At 45.9% G+C, this 26,674-nt stretch overlaps 1 protein-coding gene across 1 annotated transcript in view; it reads left to right on the forward strand.

Annotated features, from left to right (window-relative positions):
* Positions 1-26,674, forward strand: part of ORC2 (origin recognition complex subunit 2) — a 286,663-nt gene that overhangs the window by 223,139 nt on the left and 36,850 nt on the right. Inside the window, exon 15 of the mRNA XM_085649029.1 lies at positions 16,414-16,475. Coding sequence (XP_085505155.1) covers positions 16,414-16,475 — 62 coding nt within the window. The remainder of the gene's footprint in view (positions 1-16,413; positions 16,476-26,674) is intronic.

The raw sequence follows: 26,674 nt of genomic DNA on the forward strand, positions 1-26,674 counted from the left end.
ATACACCCATTGATTGACAAGTGCTAGCTGTGATACCCAATAGTAGAGGCGCATATCGGGGAGTACAATTCCCCCGTTGTTCCAGCTTCTGGTTAACTAATGCATGGCAATACAGGGTGTCTTCCCATCCCATAGCAATGTCCTGATTTCACTGTCTATGTTTTGTAAGTAGGACTCAGGGACTTTAGAGGGGCAGTTCTGGAAGATATATAAAAAGCGGAAGGAGAGCCGCTTGGCCGAACAGAGAAAGAGTCAGTGTCTTCCAGTGTTTTACGTCATTTCGCAATCTTTTTTAGGGTCGGGCCCTCAAGATTTTGACTATAGAAGAGAATTGGATCCAGGATTATAAAGATAGCAAGGTAGCGGAAGACCTCCGTCGCCACCTTAACCTCACACCACTGCAGGAGTTTTGAGTATGACCCATGGATTATATAGATTACTGATTTGGACCAGTTAATAGCGTTGCCAGAATATTTGCCGAAGTCTGTAAAAAAATCTGAGAATTCTATATATTAACTTTGCAGGAGATGCTAGATAAAGCAGGATATCATCAGCATATAGGGATATCCTATCCTTCTGCCCATTTCAGTCCTTTAAGAAAACTGTCTCCCCTGATCCATGTCGCCAGAGGTTCAAGCATCAGCGAGAAAATCAGTGGCAACAGGGGGCACCCCTCTCTAGTACACCTCCTTAGTGGGAATATTCTTGATGTGCGGTTATTTACCTTGATTTGTCCCCTTAGGTCTGTGTATAGAAGCTTGACCCAACCTATAAATTTCGGGCCGAAACCCAATCGCTGCAACACCTCAAAAAGGAATGGCCATTCTGTTGTATAAAACGCTATTTTGGCGTCTAAGGAAAGTATTACGGGGTCTTCTGCGATATGTTTCTGACCCAGTACATTCTGGAGTCAGCAGATGTTTTAAGGCTGTGTATTGGCCAGGCATGAAGCCGAATTGATCGGCGGGCACTAACGAGGTGATGATAGGGGCCAGTCGGGAGGCTAGTTTTTTCAGCTAAGATTTTGGCCTCAGCATTTATTAAAGAAATGGGTCGATAGGACCCGCAGTTGTCGACAGGCCTTCCTTTCTTGTGGATGACTACGATTGAGGCCATTCTTAAGTCCTCCGGTAGGAACCCTTTCTCACTACTCTCAAGATACATTTCCCATAGGTATGGCGTGGGGTGTCGCTGGCTCTCTTCGCGTTCTGTCCCACACCATAGTAACTCCGTTACCCCTGGAGCGACCCTACACGTGTGGGTGCCGCCTTACCCTACCTTCTGCGCAGTCAATGATGCATTAGGTATAGCACCCCTTGAAGGCCCTCTGATGTGGATTAACCACTCAGGGCAAGTAGTCCATGTGATCTGCGGAGTGGACACCCCTACCTCCTCCGTCTATCAGGCAGGGTCCACTCGGCCTCATCTCGCTCCTCCAGCAACACCGGGCACATTCGCGCAGGGCGAGGATGTGCCTCCCCTCCCATTCCTCTCTTCCGTTGTTGATCCCTTCTGTCTCCCTCAGCGATGGGTCCCAGGCTGGGTGGCCGCACCTTTGTTTGCTGCTCCCAGCAGCAGCCGCGTTCCTCCGTTGCTCTCGACCCTGGCAACACTGCCTCTTCGGACCGTCCCGACAGCTTGCGCCCCCGGGCACCGTCTCGATGTCTCGTCTCTTGACTAGTCTTGTCGTCCAGTGCGGGTCTCTGTGCAGCTCTTCACGCTCAGTCTGGCAGACCCACGCTCAGCCCAGATTGCAGTTCCTCCGTACTGCTACTCTGGTAATGTCACTGCCATCTTGTGTCTCCCGGACTCCCCCAGGTCGCAGGCCTCCAGCACGGCTCCACCACATGATCTGGTAGGTTTGTGGATGGATTTCAATACTAGTTACCTTGGGGCTGTGGTCATGTGTTTCGTGGGTTTTAAAACGACCGATGGCAGCGGATTATTGACGGATATTGGGCGAGGACTTCGGAGCCGCGCTAGTGTGTGCTCATTCCTGCCGGCTGCTGGCCAGGCCCCCAGCCGTGGCTGATTTGACCTCCCCAGTGGCGGTGCGTTTTACTTGCACGTTGATTTGTAGTGCCCGGAATCCATTGAGATCCTGTAAACAAGCCAAACCTTTATAGATGTCAATTGCTTTTTCATCTGCCGCTGTGCTTTCATTATCGAGATCAGGTACCCACATTGTTGTACCAAATAGGACTTCGTAAGGAGTGACACCTCCGAGGGAACTTTTTGGCATATTGTTGAGTGCTCTCTGAACCCCATATAAGTGATTGATCCTACTACCACCCAAACCTAATACCCTTGCTGTTAAAGACTGCTTTCAGTCCCGGTTTTTCCTCTCCTCGACCGAATTTCCCTCAGGATGGTACGGAGAGGAGTACCGCAGTGCAACACCCAAACGTCCCATGGCTTCCTTGTAAGCCCTAGAGCTAACCGTGGGCCACGGTCAGAATGTAATGTGCCAACAGCGTATGTCACTATGAAGCCTCGCAAATCTTTTATAACATTTCGAGCTTCAGCCGAGCGCTGAGGCCAAACCCACAGGAGCCTAGAGCATGAGTCCACTGCCACCAAGATATACTTGTAAGCCCCATCTGATTGTAGGGGGCTGCAGTGGTCCAAATAAACACAAGCAAGTGGTCTGCCTGATATCAATATTGGTGTCTGTGCTTGACGTGCTACGGTAGAACCCTTCATCTGCTGATAGATGTCGCACTTTAAGACAAAATTATTTGTCTGTTTAGTTAATCCTGGCCACCAATAGCGTTGTTTCAGTAAAGAAACCGTTGCGATAACTCCTGCATGTGCAGAACACAGACTCTCGTGTGCAGACAGTATTAAGCCTAATATGTGATCCATGTTTGGTATTACTCTATCCCCCACTCCTGGAATCTGAGCATACGGAATGTTATTTGCATCTAACTTGTAGGGATACTTGAGTGGAAATGTCTTTGGTACAGCTGGGCTGTTTTTGCGTGAAGCAAATACAGCTGCCATTATGTCTCCGTCTGTTCTCGTTCTAGAACGAGCGATTGCAGCTATGGCAGCAGTTCATACTGCCCCTTTTGCGGCTTTATCAGCCAATGAATTCCCTTCAACATAAACACCATCATGTTGATGACCCAGCGCGTGTATCACGTGAGCTCTTGGTAGTTTGTTTAACTCAGCTACCTGTTCCCATAGCAATTTATGTTTAATTGTGCAACTTTTTGAGTCTTTAAACCCATTCTGACCCTAGTATTGAGGATACCTTTTGAGTCTTTAAACCCATTGTGACCCTAGTATTGAGGATATTCATTGTATGACTGGACACAGTAAAATGAATCGCACACAATCAGTGTGGGGAATTCTCGATCTGTATTTATCAGTGCCAATAAAAGGGCTTTTAATTCTGCCAGCTGTGCCGTGCAGTCTCCTAGAGACTGTGTCTTTGTACTGCTAGGATGGAACTTGCCTTCCTGCATACGACCCTTCATAATCACTCACATGGCGCTGTATTTTTGTTTACTTCCTATGGCCGGCTGAGCCGATCCGTGAGTGTAAATAATATATTCATACTGATCTAGAGGCATTCGGGAGAGGATATTCTTGTTCTTATTGCAGGAATGCTTGCGTTTTAAGTGTGGAGTCAGATTTGTAATCTACATCTGTTGCAGTGAGAGAATTAGCCCATTGTATCCATCTTGGATGTAAATCTTTAGCATTTGGAACGCTTGCTTTTGTGAGAGCCTCTAAGGCCGGTAATGGAGTCAGGCCGGTAATGGAGTCACGACAATTATTAGTTTCCCCTGAGCCAGTGCTCTTTCTCTCACTACAGTGGTCTGTACTGCTGTCAGAATTTTTTCAATGGAAGCAAAATGCATTTCTGCCCTTGTGTACAAGAAAGATTTATATGCTATAGGTAGTGTTTCGCCTTCATTGAAGGTTAGGTGTGTGTACCCAGATGACCCACTATAACACGGATCACCAAATTTGTGGTGCTTTCACGTGTGTACAGGTGGTTGGAAGCTATCATGTCAGCTTGTAATGAACAAAGACAATCTTTAGTGTTCCAGTGTCCAATCCCTAACAGAAAAAAATCAGGTCTTATTAGGTCGTAGAAAGGTTCTACTTTTTCTGTGTAATCTGAAATGTAAATTCTACCAAAATTGAAGAATCCCAATATGTATTGTAAATATTTCAACGATTTAGGAGGTTGGAGCAGCGCACAATTTTCTAAAATGTTAGCTGCCAGGCTTTTCCCTTCACTTGAAAGCTCATATCTCAAAAATAGGACATTAAGGTGGGCTATTTATGAATTTTTTAATTTGAATTTGTAGCCCTCGGAGGCGGACCTCAAAAATATGTTGCTCACCCTGGTTTAATGATCCATTAAGTCATCATCCGTCAGATAAATGTCATCTACATAGGACAATGTCTCTTCATCCAAATTCTGAAGTAACTCTGTTACCCTAGCTTTGAACAACCCAGGGCTATTCTGATACCCTTGGGGGAGTCGACAGAATTGACCCTGAGAACCGAGCACTGAGAATGCTGTAAAATGTCTGCTTTCAGGCGCTATATTCTGGCAGAAAAACCATTTGAGATATCTAATGTCGTTTTGTATTTTTTCTGCACAATGTTATTCATTAATGTGGCACTGTGTGCATTATGTACTGCAAATTTTTTAGTGAATGTGTTCAGATGTCTGTAGTCTAAAACTAGACAATATGAATTATCGGGTTTCATTAGAGGAAACAAAGGATTATTCATTGAAGAGGTGCACATTTCAATTACACCCTGGTATTCAAGTTGATCTAAGATCTCCCCGACCTGTTTTTTCGCTTCTTGTTTTATTGGGTACTTACTGTCTCTGTGGAGTTGGAGTAGTTTTTACTGGGATTACTTGGTGAGGTGACTCCCACCCAACATGGTTGCGATATAATGCCGGAGCGAGTGCAACTGCCCACTCCTGCACGTATGAATGTTTTAAGTATACTGGAACTAAGTTGGAAAAAGCTGGTAAAATAACCGTTTTCTCCCTTTGGGCATGCCATAACAATTTCAAGCGGCCAATTTTTGTCAGCCAAAGTGGATGTCATATCCATGGGTCAGGTTCTCCCAAAAGAGACCTTTAATTTTTCTGGGTTTGTTCCCCTCCATTAGGAGTCTTATTTCATGTAACCTATGTGGGACACTTACCCTCGTATCAGGTGTCTCCACCGTAATATGTTCATTCAACTCGGCTGTCGCCAGAAATTCCATCAGGTTCTGGTGAGCTATTGTTACTTCTGCAGCGCTGTCTAGCATCGTCGGAGCCCATTCCCCGTTTAGAAGTTGAGTCCTCAGAATTCTGGACATGTCTAACTTTAAGACCTGCTACTTTCGTCTTTTTAAATTGAGTTTTTGATTTTGATTTCTCTTCTTTTTTGGAAGTATAGTCTGAAGCGCTCTTCTTGCCTGTGTTCTGACCGTCCTTCCCTCTCTGAGTTTTTTGATGAACCCTAAAAGGAACGAGAGGAACGTGTATCAGTATCCTGATACCTGTCTGTTTTTTTAATGTTATCATGATTCCTAAGGTTGTACCTCCTTTCAGGGGGCTCCTGTTGAGGAGATCCACCCCTACATTGTGTCCTATTTTCTCTATTCTTTTGTTTTTTATTATTATTATCCCATTTATTCTTAGAAGAATCAGGTGCTTGCTTGGTGTTATCTTTATCAAGACCATCAATGAGTTGAGGTTTTTTTTGCTAAAGCTCCCAAACTATCTCTACCTAATTCAGCATAGGTATCTTCGATAATTTTAGGTAATTCACGCTCCTGTTGTAAAGGAGTGATATCCCTCATGTGTTGACGTATTGCCACTGCTGCTGTCTCCCCTTTTATGTTTTCTAATATAATAGTTGATAGTTAATACCTGGGCAAAATTGCCTAACAATTTCATCCCTAAGTTCAGAGCAGGTTCTGCTCCATACTCCTTCTGTATTTGTCTCAACACATCTGGTATTACTGCTATTGAAGGGATACCATGAGTTCTGGTATATATGGCAGCGGAAACTGTACCCCAAGCAGTACAATACTCTATCTGGGGAGCTATCCCCATTGGCAAGCAAATTGTTAGCATTCTGTTTTTCTTGAGGGCTTGTTTGTGGAAACACTGCCTCTAACTGTGTTATTATTTGAGCTATCCAAAATGGCATTTGCTCACGTCTAGTGGGCATTTTACCCATAACTGCATGTAGCATTTGTGGAGTAATTTTAGTTGCGGACCCCAGAGTTTGTCCTGCTGGTGTAGCCCTTTTGGCTAAAGTGTGAGTGTTCTTATCACAAATTGTGTCAGGTTTCTGTAATGTTTTATTATTTCTTTATGAAGTGGACGTAAGTCTGCTACTGGCATTGAGTAAATGTCTGGATGCTGTATGTAAGCCGCTAGGACTGGCCAAGTTGCTACATCTATTCCGAGCGGATCGAGTCTCACTTTTTCTTTAGTGTGTGGGAGGATGCCTTTAAACCAGTTTATGTGCTCCTGGTAAGTGAGCAGAACTTCAATGTCCTAATACAGACAGAAATCATCTTGTGTTTCATCTTCAGTGTAAGAATGAAATGTATTTGTCCATGCATCTGCTAGTGGGAATATAACCCATGAATAGAATACCTCTGTTCTGTATGACTCGTGTGCCTCAAACACGAAACTAGCTGTCCCACCCCTAGCTGTGACTCCATATTCTGCTAGTTTACAAGAAAGGGCAGTTCTGACATTTTAAGAAATATTTATTTCACCTTCTTGTTCTCCCTCCCTTGCTCCAGTCGCATGTTGTGGGAACTATTTATCCTTCAAGGTTGATAAACCTACAGCCAATACATAGGGTATGCCTACTCAGCTGTGGCAGAATGTTCCCGTCCCACTCCAGACGTCTATGGAAAATTGAGAGTAGCCCGACTGAACTACTCAGATTTGACAATTAAATAAGTACCAAACCAACATTGGGCGCCATTGTGTAGTTCCTATAACTTTATATAGAATCTGCGCATTTAGACAACATAGACTATGGGATTGGTATCCAGACTGTTTCCAGATCTCCCACAGGATAAGTTAGCCTGTAGTCCTGCTAGCTCACAGAGCCCCTATGCAACCCTCTTACAAAGAAGTGAGTAGTTTCTGGCAAATATCGAACATGACAACCCTGATCCCTCAGAATCGCGGAAACAGTACAGTACTTTTTGCTCAGTCACTCGTGCTCACTTTGTCTCAGAGAAATACACAGAATAGACGGTGGGGACGTTTTCCAATAAGTATTTATTGAACCAGCGTCATTCAAATGTAAAATAGGTGTGCTGAAACAACCGTAAGACAGAAACAGATATAAATGATTGTCAGCACCAATAGAGTAAAAGGATGGTAGATTCCTACCATAGTGCTAAAACAATGAATACAGGCAAGTATATAAAATACATGACAGTAAGCAATGCATACTCCTACAATGCCACCCTATCTAGATGTACCTACGTGTATCTAACATGTATGTAGGTGTAGATTCAAGAATTCCCCTAGGATAAAGCCAATCCCATTACCTGAAGTGAGAGACTGTGGGACCCCGTCTTGGTCTCGAGATAGACACCCTGTGAGGGATGTCAGACCACTACAAGCTGGAGTGTCTGCGTGCAGGAACCTCAGCGTCTTGCATCAGTGTGTCAGCATGGAAGTCCTTTTTCGCCTCTCTCTGCCTCAGGAAAGATATGGTATTTATATACCCAAAGTGATACCCTCCGGGAATCTACCTTGCTGTGTCATGTCGGACTAGGATGACGGAAGGAATGACCCTTATACATAGTTATTATGCAGGAGATGGTAGTCCTGCTGAGATTACAAGAATCCTCATGCATAATAAATGAGGCTTGTTTTCAGAGAAAACCCCACGTCCTTTAGGCAGTAGCGTAACTAGGTAAAAGGTCAATACCAAGAACCTTTATGTAGTGTAATGGCAGGGAAAATGTAGGTGAAAGGTTTGGTTACTACCTGAGCCTATATCTGGGTACCTGTATGAAACATAACACCCACTCCTCGTCCGACTGGACGACATACAATGTAAACTTTATAAAGTAGTTAAAATCTGATAAACTGAGCTGAAGGAGACCTTTGGAGCTGTCTAATCATGTTAATAAATCATTATCTAATGCGTTTGGACATTTTGTAGGTTTTAATTTATGACTACAGCTTTCAGGATTCAGTCAAGTCAAACCTTTAGATAGAAGACGGTGATTTTGGTGAAACGAGAAAGGAATGCAACTGTCTCACCATGATTATTATAAGGCAGATTCTATTTTTCACTGGTGATGATGTTAGAAGGAAATCTTGTTTCCACAGAAAGTTCAAGGCATTTGTAGTATTCATCAACTGCAGTACCAGTTGACAACTAATTTACCATTACAAAGCTTTATTGCTTGGCACTCACCAACAGACTGTTGGGAAATCTGACCAAGGACAGGCTTGTGATGGCTCAGTAGAGTGAAGACCTTTTTAAATTGCCTAATGATGTATTCATTTGGAAGCAGGAAAACAAAAGAAGTTAAATTGTCAGCTTCATTAAGAACAATATATTTCTAGTTTTAAATCGTCTACACGCGCATTTGTGCTTTGGCCTAGTCGGCAAGTGGCCTGTGTCACTTGAGAAACCAGTTCTGGCTTTGTAGTAAACAACATGGTGTGGTTTTGAGATGTTAGTTTGAGGTCTGCCACTATAAATATTTGTTTGTAACATGTGTCGCTGTAGATAGACATGCTGTGTATTCTCCTGCCCTCTAGGGCTCTGCATGGACCTTTACCATTTGTATTTATTTGAAGAAGTCTCGCGATATTTCTTGACTCCTTGCTTAGCCCACAATGGGTCAGGGCAAACATTTCCATCCCAGATGGGTATTTTTACGCCGTCGTAATCAGATGTTTAGCTTGAGCTCAGAGACCTATGCGTTATCTGCTCCTTTCAGCTTCAGTCGTAAGATATCCAGATCCATTGTTGGAAGAATCAGATTCTGCAACACCAATGACCCCATCGCTGTGGTTCCTGGCCAGGACTCTGTTCATATTAAGAATGCCTGTTGGGGGGGAGGGTAGTATGGAAAGTGGAAGAGATGCTTAAAAAAAATAAAAATAAAAATGGACTCTACTAAAGCCGTGGGTGGCATCCAGACTCAATTATGTAAGTCTTCTTTTCACAAGCAGCAAGTAAGAATGGGAGCCAAATCTGCAGTAACTCTCCACAGACCGAGATACCAGCAAACACAAGCATTTTAAGCGGTGCACACCTCCAAAGCCTACAAAGATGTGGCTACTGCGGAAACAGCAGTCAAAGGTAGAGGTGGCTCAGATAGAGGTCCCACTACCAACAAACAGTAGCTAACTCTCAATCCCTTCTTATCACAACAAATCTGTCAGGAGAAGATTAAAGGTATTCCTTCTGCAATGGGAGGAGATTACCTCAGACAATCGGGTGCTCTCAGTCGCGGACATAGGTATAGCTTAGAGTTTCACCCCACCAAAAATAACGCCTCATCAACATGCAATCCATCAAGAACACTTCAGACTAAACCAAGATAAAGTGTGGGTGGGTGTACTTTCTTATTCCAAAGAAGGATGGTACACTGCAGCCTATCTTAGACTTCCTGTTTGAGTACTTCAGAATGACCACCTTACAGAATGTCATTCAGCTGCTCTGTGCAGGATGCCATGTAGCCACCCTCAAGGAAGCCTACTTCCACATCCCCATGCATCCGGTGCATCACCGCTACCTGTGCTTTGTCATAAGCGGACAGCACAGCCAGTTCAAAGTTCTGTCCTTCTGGATCACATTGGACCATGGATCTTTACCAAATGCTTAGTAGTGGTGGCATCACTCCTGCACCGCAATACCAATCATATGTGCCCACATTTGGATGACTGGGTGATTAAGACCAGCAGCTGACAGTAATCCCTAGCAGGGGTTAAGACGCGCTCTAGAAACCGCGAGCCTGTGATTATAAATTGAGCATGCCAGCGCAAGCGCGCAGCATTAGTCGTACTTCCTGAGGCGGAAGCCGGGAGGTGTTCTCTCTTTTAAACAAAACTTATCACGCTTTTTGTCTTACATGTAATATTGTTTTGCACTCTGCTTTTAAACAAAATTTGCTTTGCCACCACCTTACCTGCATCCTTGGGCCAGCCTCGCTACCATCTCTGCCTTCATTGTTCGGAACCGCCGCGTTTTCGCGGACGGAGGACTTGGCAGTTACCAGCGGGGCCGCCATCTTGGGTGAGGGGTTAAGACGCGCTCTAGAAACCGCGAGCCTGTGATTATAAATTGAGCATGCCAGCGCAAGCGCGCAGCGGGCGCGCCGAAGGCGCGCTAAAGGCAAGCCCGTCCGCGACCGACCGGGACAAGGGCCAGGCCACGCCGCCCAACTGTTGAAATATTCCTCTAGGGAGCTATGCGCTCTTCGCTACCCTTGGCCTATCATGCCACGACTAAAACTGAAACTCGCCTCCTTTGGAATTCTGTCCCTCGATCCTTCTTTTTGTGCCCCATCCCCTCCATTGCCTAGGAAAGACCTTTCTGTCCCCCATCAAATTCTTCTAATCTTCCTTGCCCCCCCAAAAAATTACTCAAATTCTATTATTTAAACACGCGGTCACTCTCAAAACACCAACTAGAAATGTTTTACCTCTTTGATACTTTTAAACCTGATGTTCTTTTCCTATCTGAAACCTGGCTCACGGCTGACTCCCTTCCAGATATCTTGGCCGCCATTCCCAAGGGGTATTACATTCTACAAACCAACAGACCTGCTGGGCAAGCAGGAGGTGTGTGGCAGCCATAATTCATCATCAACTACAGTTTACCGTTCTTACTGCCATCCCCATTCCCTCTGTTGAGTTCCTTATTATCAAGCTCGAGTCCCCTCTGGTCTCTTTTACTTGTGTCCTGTTCTACCGACCTCCTTACCCTATGCCTTCCTTTTCTCAGTTAGTTGGTGATCTTATTTCCCAAATCATAATAAATAACCCTAAATTAATGATAATCGGTGATTTCAACTCCTGGCCTTCTGACCCTAATGAAACTCCTCTTTCCCGAGAATTCACAGACCTTCTCTCGGGCCTTAATTGTATTCAGCACATTCGCACTGCCACTCATATTAAAGGACATATCCTCGACCAGTTATGGACAGCTAATCTGTCCATCTCCTCTCTATCCATTTCTCCCTGCCCCTGGTCTGACCATTACTCTATCCAATTTTCTTTAGACCTACCTCGATTAGTTAAACCTCTAACGTCAGAAAAATTGCTAACCAGGAACTGGAGCCGAGCGAACAAAGAGGAGTTTTGTTCCCTACTCACCACCTCCTTGCCCACGGACACCAGTTGTCTTAAAGCTCAAGAAACTGCCATCCACAATTGGCTATGTGCGGCCAGTAATACTGTTGCCCCCTGCAAATTCTCCATCATCAGGCGGCCCCATGACGCCCAGCGGTGGTTTACTGAGGACCTCAAACATAAAAAGCTTCTCCTCAGACAAGCAGAACGTAGATGGAGACGTAGCTATTCCACTAACTTAAAAGATATCTTCACTAAGTTATTAACTGATTACAAAAAAGCCATTACTGCAGCCAAATCTTCGTACTTTTCGCAAAAAATCACTAACTCGTCTACCACCACCAAAGACATTTTCTCCATTGTCAATGAACTATCTCTCCCTGACAGAGTCACCATCAAATCAGCACCAACTCAGGATTTCTGTGATGCTCTTAACAACTTTTTCATCCAGAAAATCTCCACTATCAAGAAGAGTATTCCTCCGTCCATCCCCCGATCAGTTCTGGGGACCTCACCCAAAAACACTCAGCTCCTCGATCAAATCCCTCTGATCTCCAAAGAAGAATTTTTTATACTCCTAAAAAAGGTCAGCTCGGGCTCTCCCTCAGGTCCCTGCCCCCCCCCTATTCCTCCGAGAAGCCTTTCTCTCTTGCCCCGATCCCCCGCTTGCGTTTCTCAATAACTCACTACAAACTGGAGTCGTGCCCACTTCTTTTAAAATTGCTGAGGTGATTCCCATCTTGAAGCCCCATGCCGATCCAACCAATCTCACCAATTACCGTCCCATCTCCCTTCTTCCCTACTTGAGCAAGATCTTTGAAGCCCATGTTACACAATGCCTCAGTTCTTACATCGAACGTTCGTCTTTTCTTGACCCCCGCCAGGCTGGTTTTAGGCCAGCGCACTCTACTGAGCTGGTCATTCTCGCCGTGATGAATGAACTCCGCAGGGGAGCAGATAACAACCTTTCTCAGGCACTCGTTCTCCTAGACCTCTCGGCCGCCTTTGACACGGTCGATCACAAGCTTTTGATCGACCGTGTCAGAGATGCTGGCATCCAGGGCACGGCCTTAAAGTGGATCTCCTCATTTTTGGGGGACCGCTTGCAGGCCATTCGCCTTGCAACCTTTTCAGCCAAAAAACCACTCTCACCTGCGGTGTACCACAGGGTTCTTCTCTATCCCCTTTACTATTTAATCTATATATGGCTCCCTTAATCTACTCACTCCGCAACTTTGAAGTAGTCTGCTTTAATTACGCGGACGATCTTCAACTTGTGTTTAACATTAATCCCACTACTGCGTCTGTATCCTGTTTTCAGGCTACTCTATGCTTTATCAGGGACTGGATGAATACCAGCCAACTAAAACTTAACCCTGATAAGACCGAGCTGGTGTTGACTGGCCCTACAAACCCCTGGAATGACAATTTTTGGCCCCCCTCGTTAGGAATTCCCCCTACACCCTCCAAATCAGTCAAAGCCTTGGAGTAATAATTAGCAATGACCAGTCCATGAAGCCCCAGATAGGGGCAGTTACTTCCACATGCTTTTTCCACCTACGCAGAATCCGGAAGATTGCAAGATTTTTCACCACCGAGGCCCTCACTGTGATTCTCATGGCTCTAGTCATTTCCCGGATTGACTATGCCAACTCTCTCTGTTGGCATTCCTATCTATCAACTCCATCGCCTTCAGTTGGTCCAGAATCAGGCCGCTTGCCTTATCACCCACCAATCTCGTACCCAACATATCCGCCCCTTGCTGAAACTTCTTCATTGGCTCCCTGTTGCCAAACGCTGCTTGTTTAAATTGGGCTGCACTACATTCAAAGCCCTAGCGGGTAGCGGGCCCGCCTTCATTTCCTCTCTAATCACCCGTTACTCCCCCACGCGTCCTCTCCGCTCGTCGCATGCCAATCTCCTCACCCCTTTTCGCTTCAACCGGAAAAGACACGGCGGGCTTAGGTTCTCCTTCCTAGCACCTCAAACATGGAATGCCCTTCCTCCAGAACTCAGACTCGGAATATCTTTGCCTCACTTCAGATCCCTTCTCAAAACCCTCTTATTCCCTCAAGCCTACCAGTAATCCTCCTGATCCAGTACGACATCGCAACAGCGCCATGAAACCTCTGGGTGTACGTGCGCTTTAGAAATATATTTAACATAACATAACATAACAGCACACACTCAGGCACTCACAAGCTACTGTTCACATTCAATGCAATTTCCAACTACTGCAAACCCAACTTTTTTAGGTGTTGTTTTAAGCACTGTCAGGGAAAGCCAAACTAAGCCAAGAAAATGTAATAACATTTCAAAAGCTTCTGCCTCTTTTGCAGACATTGTGCTCTGTTACTGTAAGGTAATGACACTGTGGGGGATGTTGACTTTATCTATAGCAATTGTACATCATGCAAGATTATAAATGTGCCCACCTCAAGAGTGTATAGCAAGGCAATGGTCTCAAGCAGGAATATCACGCGTTGGTAAATCCTAGTATCCAGCAAAGCCTGAAATAGTGGAAATACAGTAACGTGTTACTGGGCAGGCTATTCCTGGGCCCTCAAATTTAAGTGACCATTATTACTGATGCTTTGCTCACGGGCTGTGTAGCATTTTACACCCTAATTCGGGGGAAACAGTTGTAGGAAAGATAGACAACATGACGGCCCTGTCAGGAAGCAGGATGTATGCGCCCCAGCTGTCAGCAACAGCACAACAAATCTGGCATTGGGGCCATTGACAACCACATTTGGCTCTTAGCGAAGCATCTTCCTGAGGTTGACAGTGACTTTGCAGACCACTTAAGCAGGACACATGAAAAAATGCAAAACAAAACCCTGAGTAGTTCAAATGTATTTTCAAAGATGAGACACACCCACAATGGATCTGTCCATCACCGTTGAATGTGTAAAATGCCAAGGCTTTGCCTCCAGATACCCACAGTCCATGGGCAATGCAGTATAAATGAATTGGTCAGAAATCTTTGCTTATGCTTCTCCGCCATTACATCTGGTCCCAGATGTAGTGATGAGAATAAGGGAAATGTGCATGCCTCTCCTTCTGGTCACACCTACTTGGGCGGGACAGGTATGGTGTTCGAAGATACTGGAGTTGTCGATCCATCCACGCAAAATACTACTGAAGGCCAGACCTCTTGACTCCGCACTAGGGTCAGCTCAGACATCCAACTCTCGGGGAAATTAAGCTACCAACCTGGCTCTTGAGGTTTCGAATTTGATTGCCATAAACTCTTAAAGGATTGTATGAAAATCCTGCATGAAGCATACAAGTCCAATATGCAGCTTGATCTGCTGCAAGGTGGAAAAGGCTTGTTGACTACTGTTTAGGAAAACAGATGTCAGAGGAGCTTAATCCATCAGTCAAGATATAATTTGCTAGCCACTGCAACTTGAAAATATGGGAGTAGCATACACTTCCAAACATCTACGCTTGGCTGCAGTAGCAGCTTACATGTGGAATAGGGAACCCTCGTCTCTTTAAAATTCCAGTTGTCAGCGCTTCCATGGAGGTCCCCAAATGTGTCATTTCTCCACACGATCCACCAGCCCTTACCTGCGATCTCCGTATAGTGTTGACAAGAATTATGGGGCCTCAGTTGTACCTCCTACACTCTTGTGAAATTACATTTCTATCACAGAAGGTTGTCTTCCTTGTTGCAATCACCTCTCTAAGAGTCTGTGAGGTGCAAGAACTAAAAGTGGAGGAATCCTGTATTCATGCACACAAGGATAGGGTTGTCTTAAGAACCAATGGCACATTTTTTCCAAAGGTGGTTTTCCCTTTCCACATAAAAAAACAATTGAGTTCCCCTTTTTCTTCCCATGCCCACAAACCGGTGCAGAAATGGTGTAACACAGACATGATGTCAAGAGGGCCCTAAGGTATTTCAAAGATGGAACATAATCCAAAACAAAGCAACTCTTTTTTTGTATTTTCAAAACCTCACCTGGGAAACCTAATTTTTAAGGGTGGCATTGCCAGATAGATTGTTATCTTATACAGACATGCTGTGCTAAAGCGAAGAGTATACTGCATGTAGTACCTGGGGCCCCCAACGCTAGAAAGAATGAGGCTGATATGTTCATCTTGGTCTGGTCGCTTAATAGCAGACATCTTTAAAGCTGCTATATGGTCAACATCTGTTTACAAAACACTATTGTGTGGATATTCAAGCCTGTCAGAAGGCTTTAGTTGGACCGACTGTATTACAACCTTGTCCCCACATAATCATCCTGCTACCTACTACTTATGGGAGGCACTGCATTCCAGTCTATGCACAGCACGTGTAGCTACAGTAACAAATGCTACAAATGCAAAATGTTGACTACAAACGCATGGTTTCACGATAATTAACATTTCCCTTTTATAAATCCCAGCATATAATAGTGCTTTGTGCAAGACACCAGGAATTGCTGACTGTGTCACACAAGGATGGAGCAGCAGTGCAGCTGTGCTTGTATATGTTCTCCTGCATATTGTCTTTGTATATGTGCGCTTATGTCTGTTCTGTATGCATGGTTGCTTATATGTATGTTGTCTGTGTGCGTGTTGTGTGTGCTAGCAGGTTTGTTCGCAGAAGCCTACAACTGTCTTGTGCTGTGTGCATTTCATCTTATGTTGTGCACCTGGATGTGTATGAAGTATACAAAAGCCAAATCTTTTGTTTTTGTCAATACCTAACACTTGATGGCAAATCAACAAAACATAAATTATCTTCCTGACCATAACCACAATTTAAGTGTGTGGGCTCTTAGTCACCTACTAATGATGTTACATTTTACAGTGTTTGTAAGGAATCCTAAAATGAGCTGTATGTTGGTAGAAGAATGGAACAAGCAACATGGTGTCTCCTGAAAATCCTATTCTTGCATTTAATCCGTTTGTGCTAAAGGTTTAATAGGCTTTAATGTTGTTAAGGTTAACTTTTCAGTTGATTCTTTTAAATTAGAATGAAGGAGGCTGGCTGCCTCTATACTATCACCTGATTGTATGCACATCAGCCTGTCTACTTTGAAACTGGAATCATATCCTGTCTTAAGTACTGTTGTTTTCTTTTTTAGAGGTATATTCAGGCTTTTGGCAGAGTACCAACTTGCGAATAAAGATAACCCTTCATTTCCAGGTGAGGTATCCAGTGTTTTTGCTGTACACAATATTTAGGCATTGAATTCCAGACTCTTGTGCTTCCTTATTCTTTATAATACAGGTGCAGCATTGCTGTAGTTGTTTAGTTTTCAAAATAACAAGTGAATCTGTACCTTTTTTTAAAATTGTTCTTTATTGAAAGTTTGCATGTTTAGGAAGGCCTTCCATGGGTCATTTACAAGGCCACAAAATCGTACACAGACATTCATGCAGTTCAACATTACATATACAGTGTTACTAAATTTGCTCCAGCCATTGAACATTATACAGGGGCATAAGGTAGGGGCCAACCCCTGAGACATCAGTGGGTACAACTTTCAGTATCACCTTAGTTACACCATCTCATGGTGGCCTCAGGTCAGCGTCAAATTTCAATGCTGGCAGTAACATATCCCATCTCATCCCATGATCTGGGTGTCCCACTCAACGGCTAACATTATCACTCCAGGCTGTCACAGCTGGCTCCAAGGTTCTCTTCCAGTGCATTGTTATTTTTTGGCGTGGGAGGTCTGTAAGCCTGCTCTCTGCCTTGTCCGCTTTGGGGCGAGGCATCAGGCCCAACAGGCATGTCTTGGGCACATTGATGTGCTGCCTACCCGTGATGCATGTAAGATAGGTGCAGACATCAGTCCAGAAGGGGCTCAGCGCCACGCGCCGCCAAGTCATGTTGTAAAAGTAGGCATGCTCTGCGTCACATCTAGCAAAACAATATTTCAGTGTGTCCAAAACTTTACGATGAATTATCCAGAAACTGGAATGCATCAAGTCTGTTTTAATTCAAAGTCCTCATAAATGAAAGAAATCCAACGATGCACAAAAGGAAATGGCTTGTATACAGCATACAAAAGCAAAGACTTCAAAAATCCCAATGCATTTCGGGCTAAAGGGAGCCCTTCGTCAGGGGAATCTGAAACAAGTAAATATATACATTTGTACATTCCAAAGTATCTGCTAATTATCATAAATAGCGTGAAGACTGACAAAATAGGCTCAAGCGGTCAGACAAAGGAAGCTGTATAGAATGACAGAAAAGCATTGCCATTACCGAACCATGCTCAATGGAGTCTTAAACTATAATACAACATGCAGCCTTAAAGCGCAAAAAGGAAAAAAGAAAAGAGAAAGAAAGAGTACCCAATGTCTCCAGACCAACTAGGTGGTACAAACGTGCTTGTGAATGAGAAATGGGAATTGAAAGAGTGAAGCCAAATACACTACAGCTGCCAAACTCAAAACCCAACATGAAGTAAAACGAGCGACTGATAATACTCGTTAAACGACACATACCTATCGGCAGAGATGTGGAAACATACTGCCTACAAACCAGAACCTGCCAGTTCAAAGTAAATGCTGCCAAAATAATCACATGAAAAATGTAAGTGAAAGAAATTACCAACAAGTGAAAGGGTGCACGCAACGGGGCCAGAACAAGACTTCTTACCTACACCACAAGACGAAAAAGGATAAACTCCTTGAAAATACGAAAATAGAATGCCTAAAAATCAAAGGAAACCACAATGAAACCTCAAAATAAAGCGATCTAAAATAATCTAAAATACAGCGAAGCGAAAGCCAAGCCACCAACACAATACCTTTTAAATTCGATGTACGGGGCTTCTCTGGATTACCCTCTTCCAATGATGTGAAGTGCGCGTAAGAACTGACGCCAATGCGCGCCAAGAAATACACGTATTTCAGTAGAAATAGAAATAGAACAATAGAACTACGGAGGCGAAATCCACTGCTCAAATCACACAGAAAAGGACCAAAATAAAACAAATCAAAAGCAAAAATAAAGTGAGAAAATATAATAACATAAACTTAAATGCAGTGAAATAAAATAAGATAAATGACATGTGCGCACCAAACAAACATAGAAATAGGACTCACAGCGCTCAGTAAATAAACAAAACCGATTCGGTGACCCGCACCAAAAGGGCCAATGACTCAACCATAAACAACACAATGAGCAGCAAAAACACGTCGAACCCTAAATAATAAACTAAAAGTGAAATAAAATAAAATACTCGCTACTGCAAATAAACCAACACAAACACGAAAAGAAAGATAAATAGAGAGAATGTGCTCTAGAAGATAAAGTCAATAAAGTGTAAAACAAACACAAGACTTATAGAAACAAACTCACATAAAAGACACACTAATGAGCATGGTAGCAGGAAATGAAAATGCATGGGAACTACACTAATACAAAATGAGTGCTAACTAGGAAAAATGAACAATAAGCCTACTACAACATGCAGTTACAGAAAGCATGACAATTCAAATTTATCATTGAGCCCATGTGGAGAAAGTGTCTGCATGTGCCAAATCCAATGTGGCTCACGTTGAGACAATAATTTGGATGTGTCTCTGTCCATACGATTCTCTAGAATTTCAAGCACCCCAAATCTAAGTTGTGGAATGGAATGTTTTTCAGTCTGCCAATGTAGGGCTATAGGTGAACTCACAGATTTTGTCCTGATTATGCTTTTATGTTCTGTGATTCGAATACGAAGAATCCTCTGTTTTTCGTACATAAAACAAATCACAAGGACATCTAATAAAGTAAATCACATGGTGACTGTTGCAGTTGGCGTTGAACTTCAAGAGAATGTTCTTACCAGTGTGAGGATGTCGCACACTGTTACCAACAATTACATTGTTACAATGTGAGCAATTCATACATTTGGTCATACCTTTAAATGAAACTTTATTAATGTCTAAGGGTTTGTTTAAGATTTCTTTTAGATTCCTCTATCTTTTATATGCAAATCGAGGAGGACTGGAGAACATGCCCTTAAAATCAGGTTCAGACTGGAGCAAGTCCCATCTAAGTAGAATGCAATTTTTTACGAAGTTAGAACAAGTAGAGAAAGTAGAAACAAACACTTCTCTGGGTTGAGACGCAGTAGGAGTTCTTTTTTTTTTCAGTAAATCCTCACGATTTAACACTGATGCTCTAATTTCAGCTTGATCTATCACCTTAAGAGGATAGCCCCTGTTCAAAAATTTCTGTTTGGTAAAATATGGAAAAGATGGGCGGATTACCGGGGACTGTGGCTGGAGCCACCAGTGGAAGAGGTGGATTAATTAGTGGAAGGCCTAGGGAGGCTAGTCGGGAAGAAGGGGTGCCAGGTAGGAGGGGACGACAGGGGAATTCCTCTTCTTACGGCATGATGTGGCAGCGGGGTTGTGGGGCGAGGGTAGGGAGTCCATGGGCAGGGTGCGACACAGGGGCAGGGGTGGGGGTTGTTATTGTTCGATATGTATCCTTGCTAAATGCACAAATAGATTGCTACGACGATATACTGCAATGTCATGCTGTTGTTGACCCTGATATTCAGGGTCCTGTACCATCTGTGCAATCGCTCAATAAAATATGTTTTCAAAAAAAAAAAATTCTGTTTGGAGTCCTTAATGATCTGCATTCCTAGCTCTACATCCAAAGTAATACGCTTGATCCTTAGAAACTGAGAGAAAGGAAGATGGCGCTTTAACGTCCAAGGGTGAAAACTCTGGTAGAGTAAGGCATTGTTGCGATCAGTAGGTTTCTTGTAAACACAAGTCTCAATAGTGGTACCAGAGAGTTTAAGCATAACGTCAAGGAAGGCAATGCACTGAGGTTCGATGTGAAAAGTGAATTGGATTCGAGGATTGATGGTGTTCAATTTCAGAATCTGTGTCTCTAACGCACTTCGTGGCCCATGCCAAATAATAAGTATATCTGGACATAGTTGAATAGTAACAGTTTCAGCCGCGCTTTCCTCAAGGCCTGCGGGATGTGGCTCGAGATCTTATTCCAGTCTGCATCGTTCGGGGCAATCTGTAGACCATGACTCCATCTGCCTTTCAGACTGGATAACACCAGGCCCACTGTTGGACTTGTCACTGTGTACACTTTGATGATCCGGAATCTCTCCGTGCCCCATGTGAGTAATATCTGCAGTGTAGGGTCTACTTTGGGTTCTTTGCCTGGATCTCCCCACACATCCCCAATGGCTCCCCTGATCGCAGCAAGAGTCAGGAACTGTCCCACAGGGACATGAGTACCACTGAGTTGGGTAACATTAAACAACTGTTATTCAGCGCCAAGATACCCTTTTGGGTGAACGTGCCCTTTACAAAAACACGTTATATGATTGTAAGGAGATGCAGGATTTCAACATGGCGGACAGCTGGAGCCGTATTCCACCGACGGAGAACGTTCCAGCCCTCGCTGAGCCGGAATTGAAAGGGCCGCCCCTCCCCTGGGAGGCCCCTTACGACAGATGTCAGGATGAGGAAGCAGAGGACGGCAAGAGCGGAGCAGCGAGGAGTGACAGACCGGCAGAGACGGGCAGCGGTCAACGAGAGGAGAAACCGGCGGAATCCGAGGACAGCGCGGAAGAGAACAGGAGTGGTCAACCGTGTCTCTCCGGACACAGCCTCAAGACGCCCAAGGAGGAGAGGAGCGTCCTTCCACCCACACCACGACCCAGGAGACGGGTCGTGATTCAAGGCAAGTACCAAAGACTTACCGGGGCTTCTGGCTGACCTGGTGGGGCACCGGGCAGTAGTGGCACGTGAAGAGGTGTTTGGTGGAAGGTTGCACTCACCGAGGCACGTGTGGTAGCAAAGAGGGAACAGAAAGGAGCAATACCCTCACGATCAGTGTGATAACCACTACATCTCACGCGCTCAAGCACTCCTCTTCACCTGGTGAAGGTGGCACTCTTTAAAAAGTGTGATAGAGAGACCCATTTCTAAAACCCTGTTTCTTTGGTTCTTGTGCTTTCATTTATTTTTTTCAAGCTGAGACCCCTGGGACATACTGGAAGAAGGGACGCGTCCTGAAGAAAAAGGAGACCAGTCGCCTACAGCCAAGTCACTGGAGAGACTTAGTGAACTTGATTGTCTTTTCTTTAATTTACACCCTTGTGCTGTACCCAATAAAACACTTAACCTAACCCGCCATGGTGTGTACTGTCGGTCCCTCCACTACTACAATGGTGTCAGAAGTGAGATCAAGACTTTCTGTGTTGCACCATGACACAACCCCTGCCCATAGAAGGAATCATTTCCCAGTTAGCGGAGGGACAGAGACACCTACAGTTAATCATGGAACAACAAGCGCAGACCGCCCAAAGAGATAGAGAAGCCCTACAGGAGGCCTTAAAAGGACAAGCCGAGCTCATTTCCACTAACCAACAGATGCAGGATAACGCCATATTGAGACTAACCGACGTCATAGTGAGCTCAAAGGTCAGAATCAATGTCCCAGGAACCGTCCTTCAGAAATATCAGGAAGGGGACAACCCCGACTTTTTTTTATTAACTTTGAGCGGGTGGCCACTACAGCTGCCTGGCCCCAGGAGAGATGGGGGCAGTATATAGCCCCCCTTTTATTAGGGGAACTACAGGTTGCTTATCAGGCCGCAAATCCGTCTGGAACCACTCCCTAAAAAAAGGCAACATTAGAGAGGTTAGGCTGTGAACACAACAGCTCCAGACGTCTCCTTCCTCACGGAAACTTGGATGAACGCTTCCTCGGCCCCCGACATCGCCATAGCCATCCCGGACAGATACAAAATCACCCGGAAGGACCGCGTCAACCAAACCGGAGGAGGAATCGCCATCGTCTACAGGAACACCATCAACATCACGACCTACATCGAAGAGACACTCTCCGCCGCCGAACACCTACACTTCCAGATTCACACCGACCCCAAGACCACCCTTAGAGGAACGCTCATCTACAGACCCCCGGGCCCGCGCACACAATTCAGCGAAACCATTGTCCACTTCATCAGCCCGCACACCCTAGCCTCACCAGAATACATCCTCCTAGGGGACCTGAACTTCCACCTGGAGAAAAACAGCGACAACAGCACCTTCACCCTGCTCGACAACCCCGCTAACTTCGGACTCAAACAACTGGAACCACGTCTCCTTCAGCCACTCCACCGTACTACACTGGACCGACCACAGATGCATCCACTTCACCTTCAATAAGAATACATCCCACCACCGCACGCAACAGATCCCCCGCAGATGCTGGAGCAAAATCACCACAGACCAGCTCCTCTCATCTCTAAGCCAGAACACGCCAGCCGACACCGCTGACACCAACGAAGCAGCCCACAACCTCGCACAGTGGCTCACCAACTGCACAGACTACCTCGTCCCACTGAAGAACCCCCCAAGCAAGACCGGCTACAGGAAAACCTCATGGTTCACAGATGCCCTCAAAGATTCAAAGAAATACTGCCGAACCCTCGAAAAAACCTGCCGCCACGAACGGACAACAGAAAACATGACAGCCCTCAAGAATGCCACGCGCTAACATCACCAGCTGATCCGCACCACCAAAAGGTCATCTTTCAAAAAACAGCTAGACAGCAACACCCACAACAGCAAGGAACTCTTCAGCATCGTCAAAGAGCTTTCCAACCCCAGCGCCAGCAACAACAACATCATACCGACACAAGACCTCTGCAACTCCCTCGCCACGTTCTTCCACCGCAAGATCGCAGATATACACGACTGCTTCGGACCCCAGACTCCGCCTCCAGTGACTGAACCAACGACCCCGACCACCACCCTCTGCGCCTGGACCCCCATCAGCACTGAAGACACCACTCACGTCATGAACACTATCCACTCCGGCTCCCCCTCGGATCCATGCCCCCATCATATCTTCAACAAAGCCGACATCATCATCGCACCCCACCTCCGGAACGTCATTAACAACTCCTTCACGTCAGCCACCTTCCCTGAGAGCTGGAAACATGCAGAAATCAACGCCCTTCTGAAGAAACCCACAGCGGACCTCAAAGACTTCAAAAACTTCCGCCCCCTCTCTCTTCTTCCCTTCCCGGCGAAAGTCATTGAGAAGACCGTCAATAAACAGCTGACTGCATTCCTCGAGACAAACCACTCGCTCGACCCGTCCCAGTCCGGATTTCGAGCCAACCACAGCACCGAGACCGCCCTCATCGCAGCCACCGACGACATCAGGACCATGATGGACAACGGAGAAACAACCGCTCTCATCCTCCTGGACCTCTCGGCAGCCTTTGATACCGTATGCCATCGCACCCTAATAACCCGCCTCTTCAACACTGGGATCCAAGGAAAGGCCCTGGAATGGATCACCTCGTTCCTCTCAGACAGAACCCAGAGAGTCCGCCTCCCTCCCTTCCGCTCAGCGGCCACCGAGATCATCTGCGGCGTACCCCAAGGCTCCTCGCTCAGCCCAACCCTCTTCAATATCTACATGAGCCCCCTCGCCGCCATCGCACGGAAACACAACATCAACGTCATCTCGTACGCCGACGACACCCAGCTGATACTCTCTCTCACCAAAGACCCAGCCACCACAAAAAACCAACCTCCAAGAAGGAATGAAAGACGTCGCAGAATGGATGAAGCTCAGCCGCCTGAAGCTGAACTCAGACAAGATGGAGGTCCTCATCCTCTGGCAATCCCCTTCCGCCTGGGACGACTCCTGGTGGCCCGCAGCGCTGGGCTCCACGCCGACCTCCTATGACCACACCCGCAACCTGGGATTCATCCAGGACTCCTCCCTCACGATGACCAAGCAAGTCAACACCATCTCGTCCTCTTGCTTCAACACCCTGCACATGCTCCGAAAGATCTTCAGGTGGATCACCACCGAAACCAGAAAGACAGTCACCCAGGCTCTCGTCACCAGCCGACTGGACTACGGAAACACCCTATACGCTGGAACCGCCGCCAAACTCCAGAAACGACTACAACGCATACAGAACGCCTCCGCACGACTCATCCTCGCCACAACCACATATCCGCCCACCTGAGAAACCTGCACTGGCTCCCCGTCAGCAAGAGGATCACGTTCAGGCTCCTCACCCACGCACACAAGGCACTCCACAACATGGGCCCCGAATACCTCAACAACCGCCTCTCGTTCTACACTCCCACCCGCCAGCTCCGCTCCGCCAGCCTCGCCACCGTCCCACGGATTCGCAGAACCACCACGGGAGGAAGATCGTTCTCCTACCTGGCAGCCAAAACATGAAACTCCCTCCCTGCACACCTACGACTGACCGCGGACCATCTCACCTTCAGGATACACCTCAAGACCTGGCTATTCGAGCAGTAGCAGCAACCCTTCCCCTCCCCCCCCCCCCTCCCCCAGCGCCGTGAGACCCTCACGGGTGAGTAGTGCGCTCCATAAATGGATTGATTGATTGTGAACCAGAATACTATCGGGCTAAGTTTAGGAAGGAGAGGTGGGTCAGAGGAGATAATCCCAGGGCTCTCTATTATAGGTTCCGGGATCTAGGGAGTAGATGGTTATCTCCTCATACTGTCAGTATGGAGGAGGTAATAGAGATGATCTGCTTAGAGCAGTTCCTTGAGGCTTTGCCAATGAGCACGTGCTCTTGGGTCAAACAACATCCCAATTTATCGCCCTTAACAGCGGTTGAGCTCGCTTGTGCTTTCCATCACTTCCCCGACTTTAGGGCCACTCCTACTCGCCCTGCTCTTAACCCCTCAAGACGACCAGTCCGTGCAGAAAAACCACAGACAACACCCCGTTCGCTCCCCTCTAGGCCCCTGCCTGTTCCCCCTAACCAAGGCCCACAATGTTATCATTGTTCTGGATGGGGACATATAGCCAGAAACTGCCCACACAAAACACCAGCGGTCGAGCCCATGGAAGTAGGGTATACTAGAAGCAACATATACACCACAGGACTATCCACAGGCCAATACAGAAGACAAGTGTACGTCAATGGAAAGAGACAACAGGCTCTGCTAGATACAGGATGTCGGTTCTCTGTTGTAAATCGCGCTTTAACTCCTGTCTCACAAATTAAGGAGGGCGAGCAGGTGTGTGTGACTTGCGTACATGGGGATTCAAAAGTCTATCCGGTAGCTGAGGTCCTCTTAGATGTAGATAATGACCCCCACCTTATGAAGGTAGGAGTGGTACCGTCCTTACCAGAAGCCCTGATCAACGGCACCGATCACCCTCACTTCGAACGATATTTAGGGGTCACCAAAGGTGCCACCATAGCTTGGTTGCAAGAGGCCCCCTTTAGCGGAAGCGAGTTAGACAAAACGGAAAAAGACAGTAAACAAAAAAAATCCAGACGGGAGATAAGACAAGTGAAAAAGGCCTTCACCCACATGCGGTCAACTCATCCCTCTTTTGTCCTTTGTACCCCTGAAGGAGGTGAGAAACCTGCTCAGAAAAGCTTTCGGGCTGCTCAAAGAGAGGATAATACCCTCCAGTACGCCTGGGAAGCGGTACAGGACCAAGAACCCAATCAGGTAGGCCCCTATTTTTTTGTTAAGAAGAGTTTGTTATACCGCTTAACAAAGGGGGGAGTAGATCAGAGCATGCAGTTGTTGGTATCCCTCCCCTACAGGGAACAAGTATTGCAGTACGCCCACAATCAGATGGTGGGGACACTATGGAAAGGACAATACTCTCAAATATCTTACTGATAGGTTTTATTGGCCCGGGGTACATAAAGATGTGGCCCGACACTGTGCCTCCTGCGTACAGTGTCAGTACAAGAACCCAGCACATTTAAAGAAAGCCCCCTTGATCCCTCTCCCTATCATTGATATTCCCTTCAAAAGGGTGGGCATGGACCTTGTAGGCCCGCTTCTTCTCTCTGCGCGGGGTCATCGTTATATATTAGTACTAGTAGACTATGCAAGTCGTTACCCAGAAGCTTTTCCTCTAATGAGTATGACTACCACCGATGTAGCCCAGGCCATGATCTCCTGCTTCTCGAGAGTTGGTTTTCCAACGAAAATCGTTACGGATCAAGGGACCCCCTTTATGTCCCGTCTAATGTCACACATATGTAAGGTCTTAGGGATCCATCATATTACAACCTCGGTGTATCATTCCCAGACAGATGGACTGGTGGAACGTTACAACGAAACGCATTAAGACTATGTTATGCAAGATCATTTCAGAGACAGGGAAGGACTGGGACAGACGTCTACCTCTGGTACTTTTTGCGATTAGATCACACGAACAACGCTCCACCGGGCTTTCTCCCTTTGGGCTAGTGTTTGGGAGGAAACCGAGATCATTTTAAGACATGGCAGTTGAACAATGGGAACAGGAGGAGGAGGAGAAACCGGTATTCGAATATGTAGAAAACCTCAAATGTTCTCCGCCTCACTTGT

This window comes from Triturus cristatus, chromosome 3_2 (assembly GCF_964204655.1).
Source record: "Triturus cristatus chromosome 3_2, aTriCri1.1, whole genome shotgun sequence".
Classification (NCBI taxonomy): domain Eukaryota; kingdom Metazoa; phylum Chordata; class Amphibia; order Caudata; family Salamandridae; genus Triturus; species Triturus cristatus.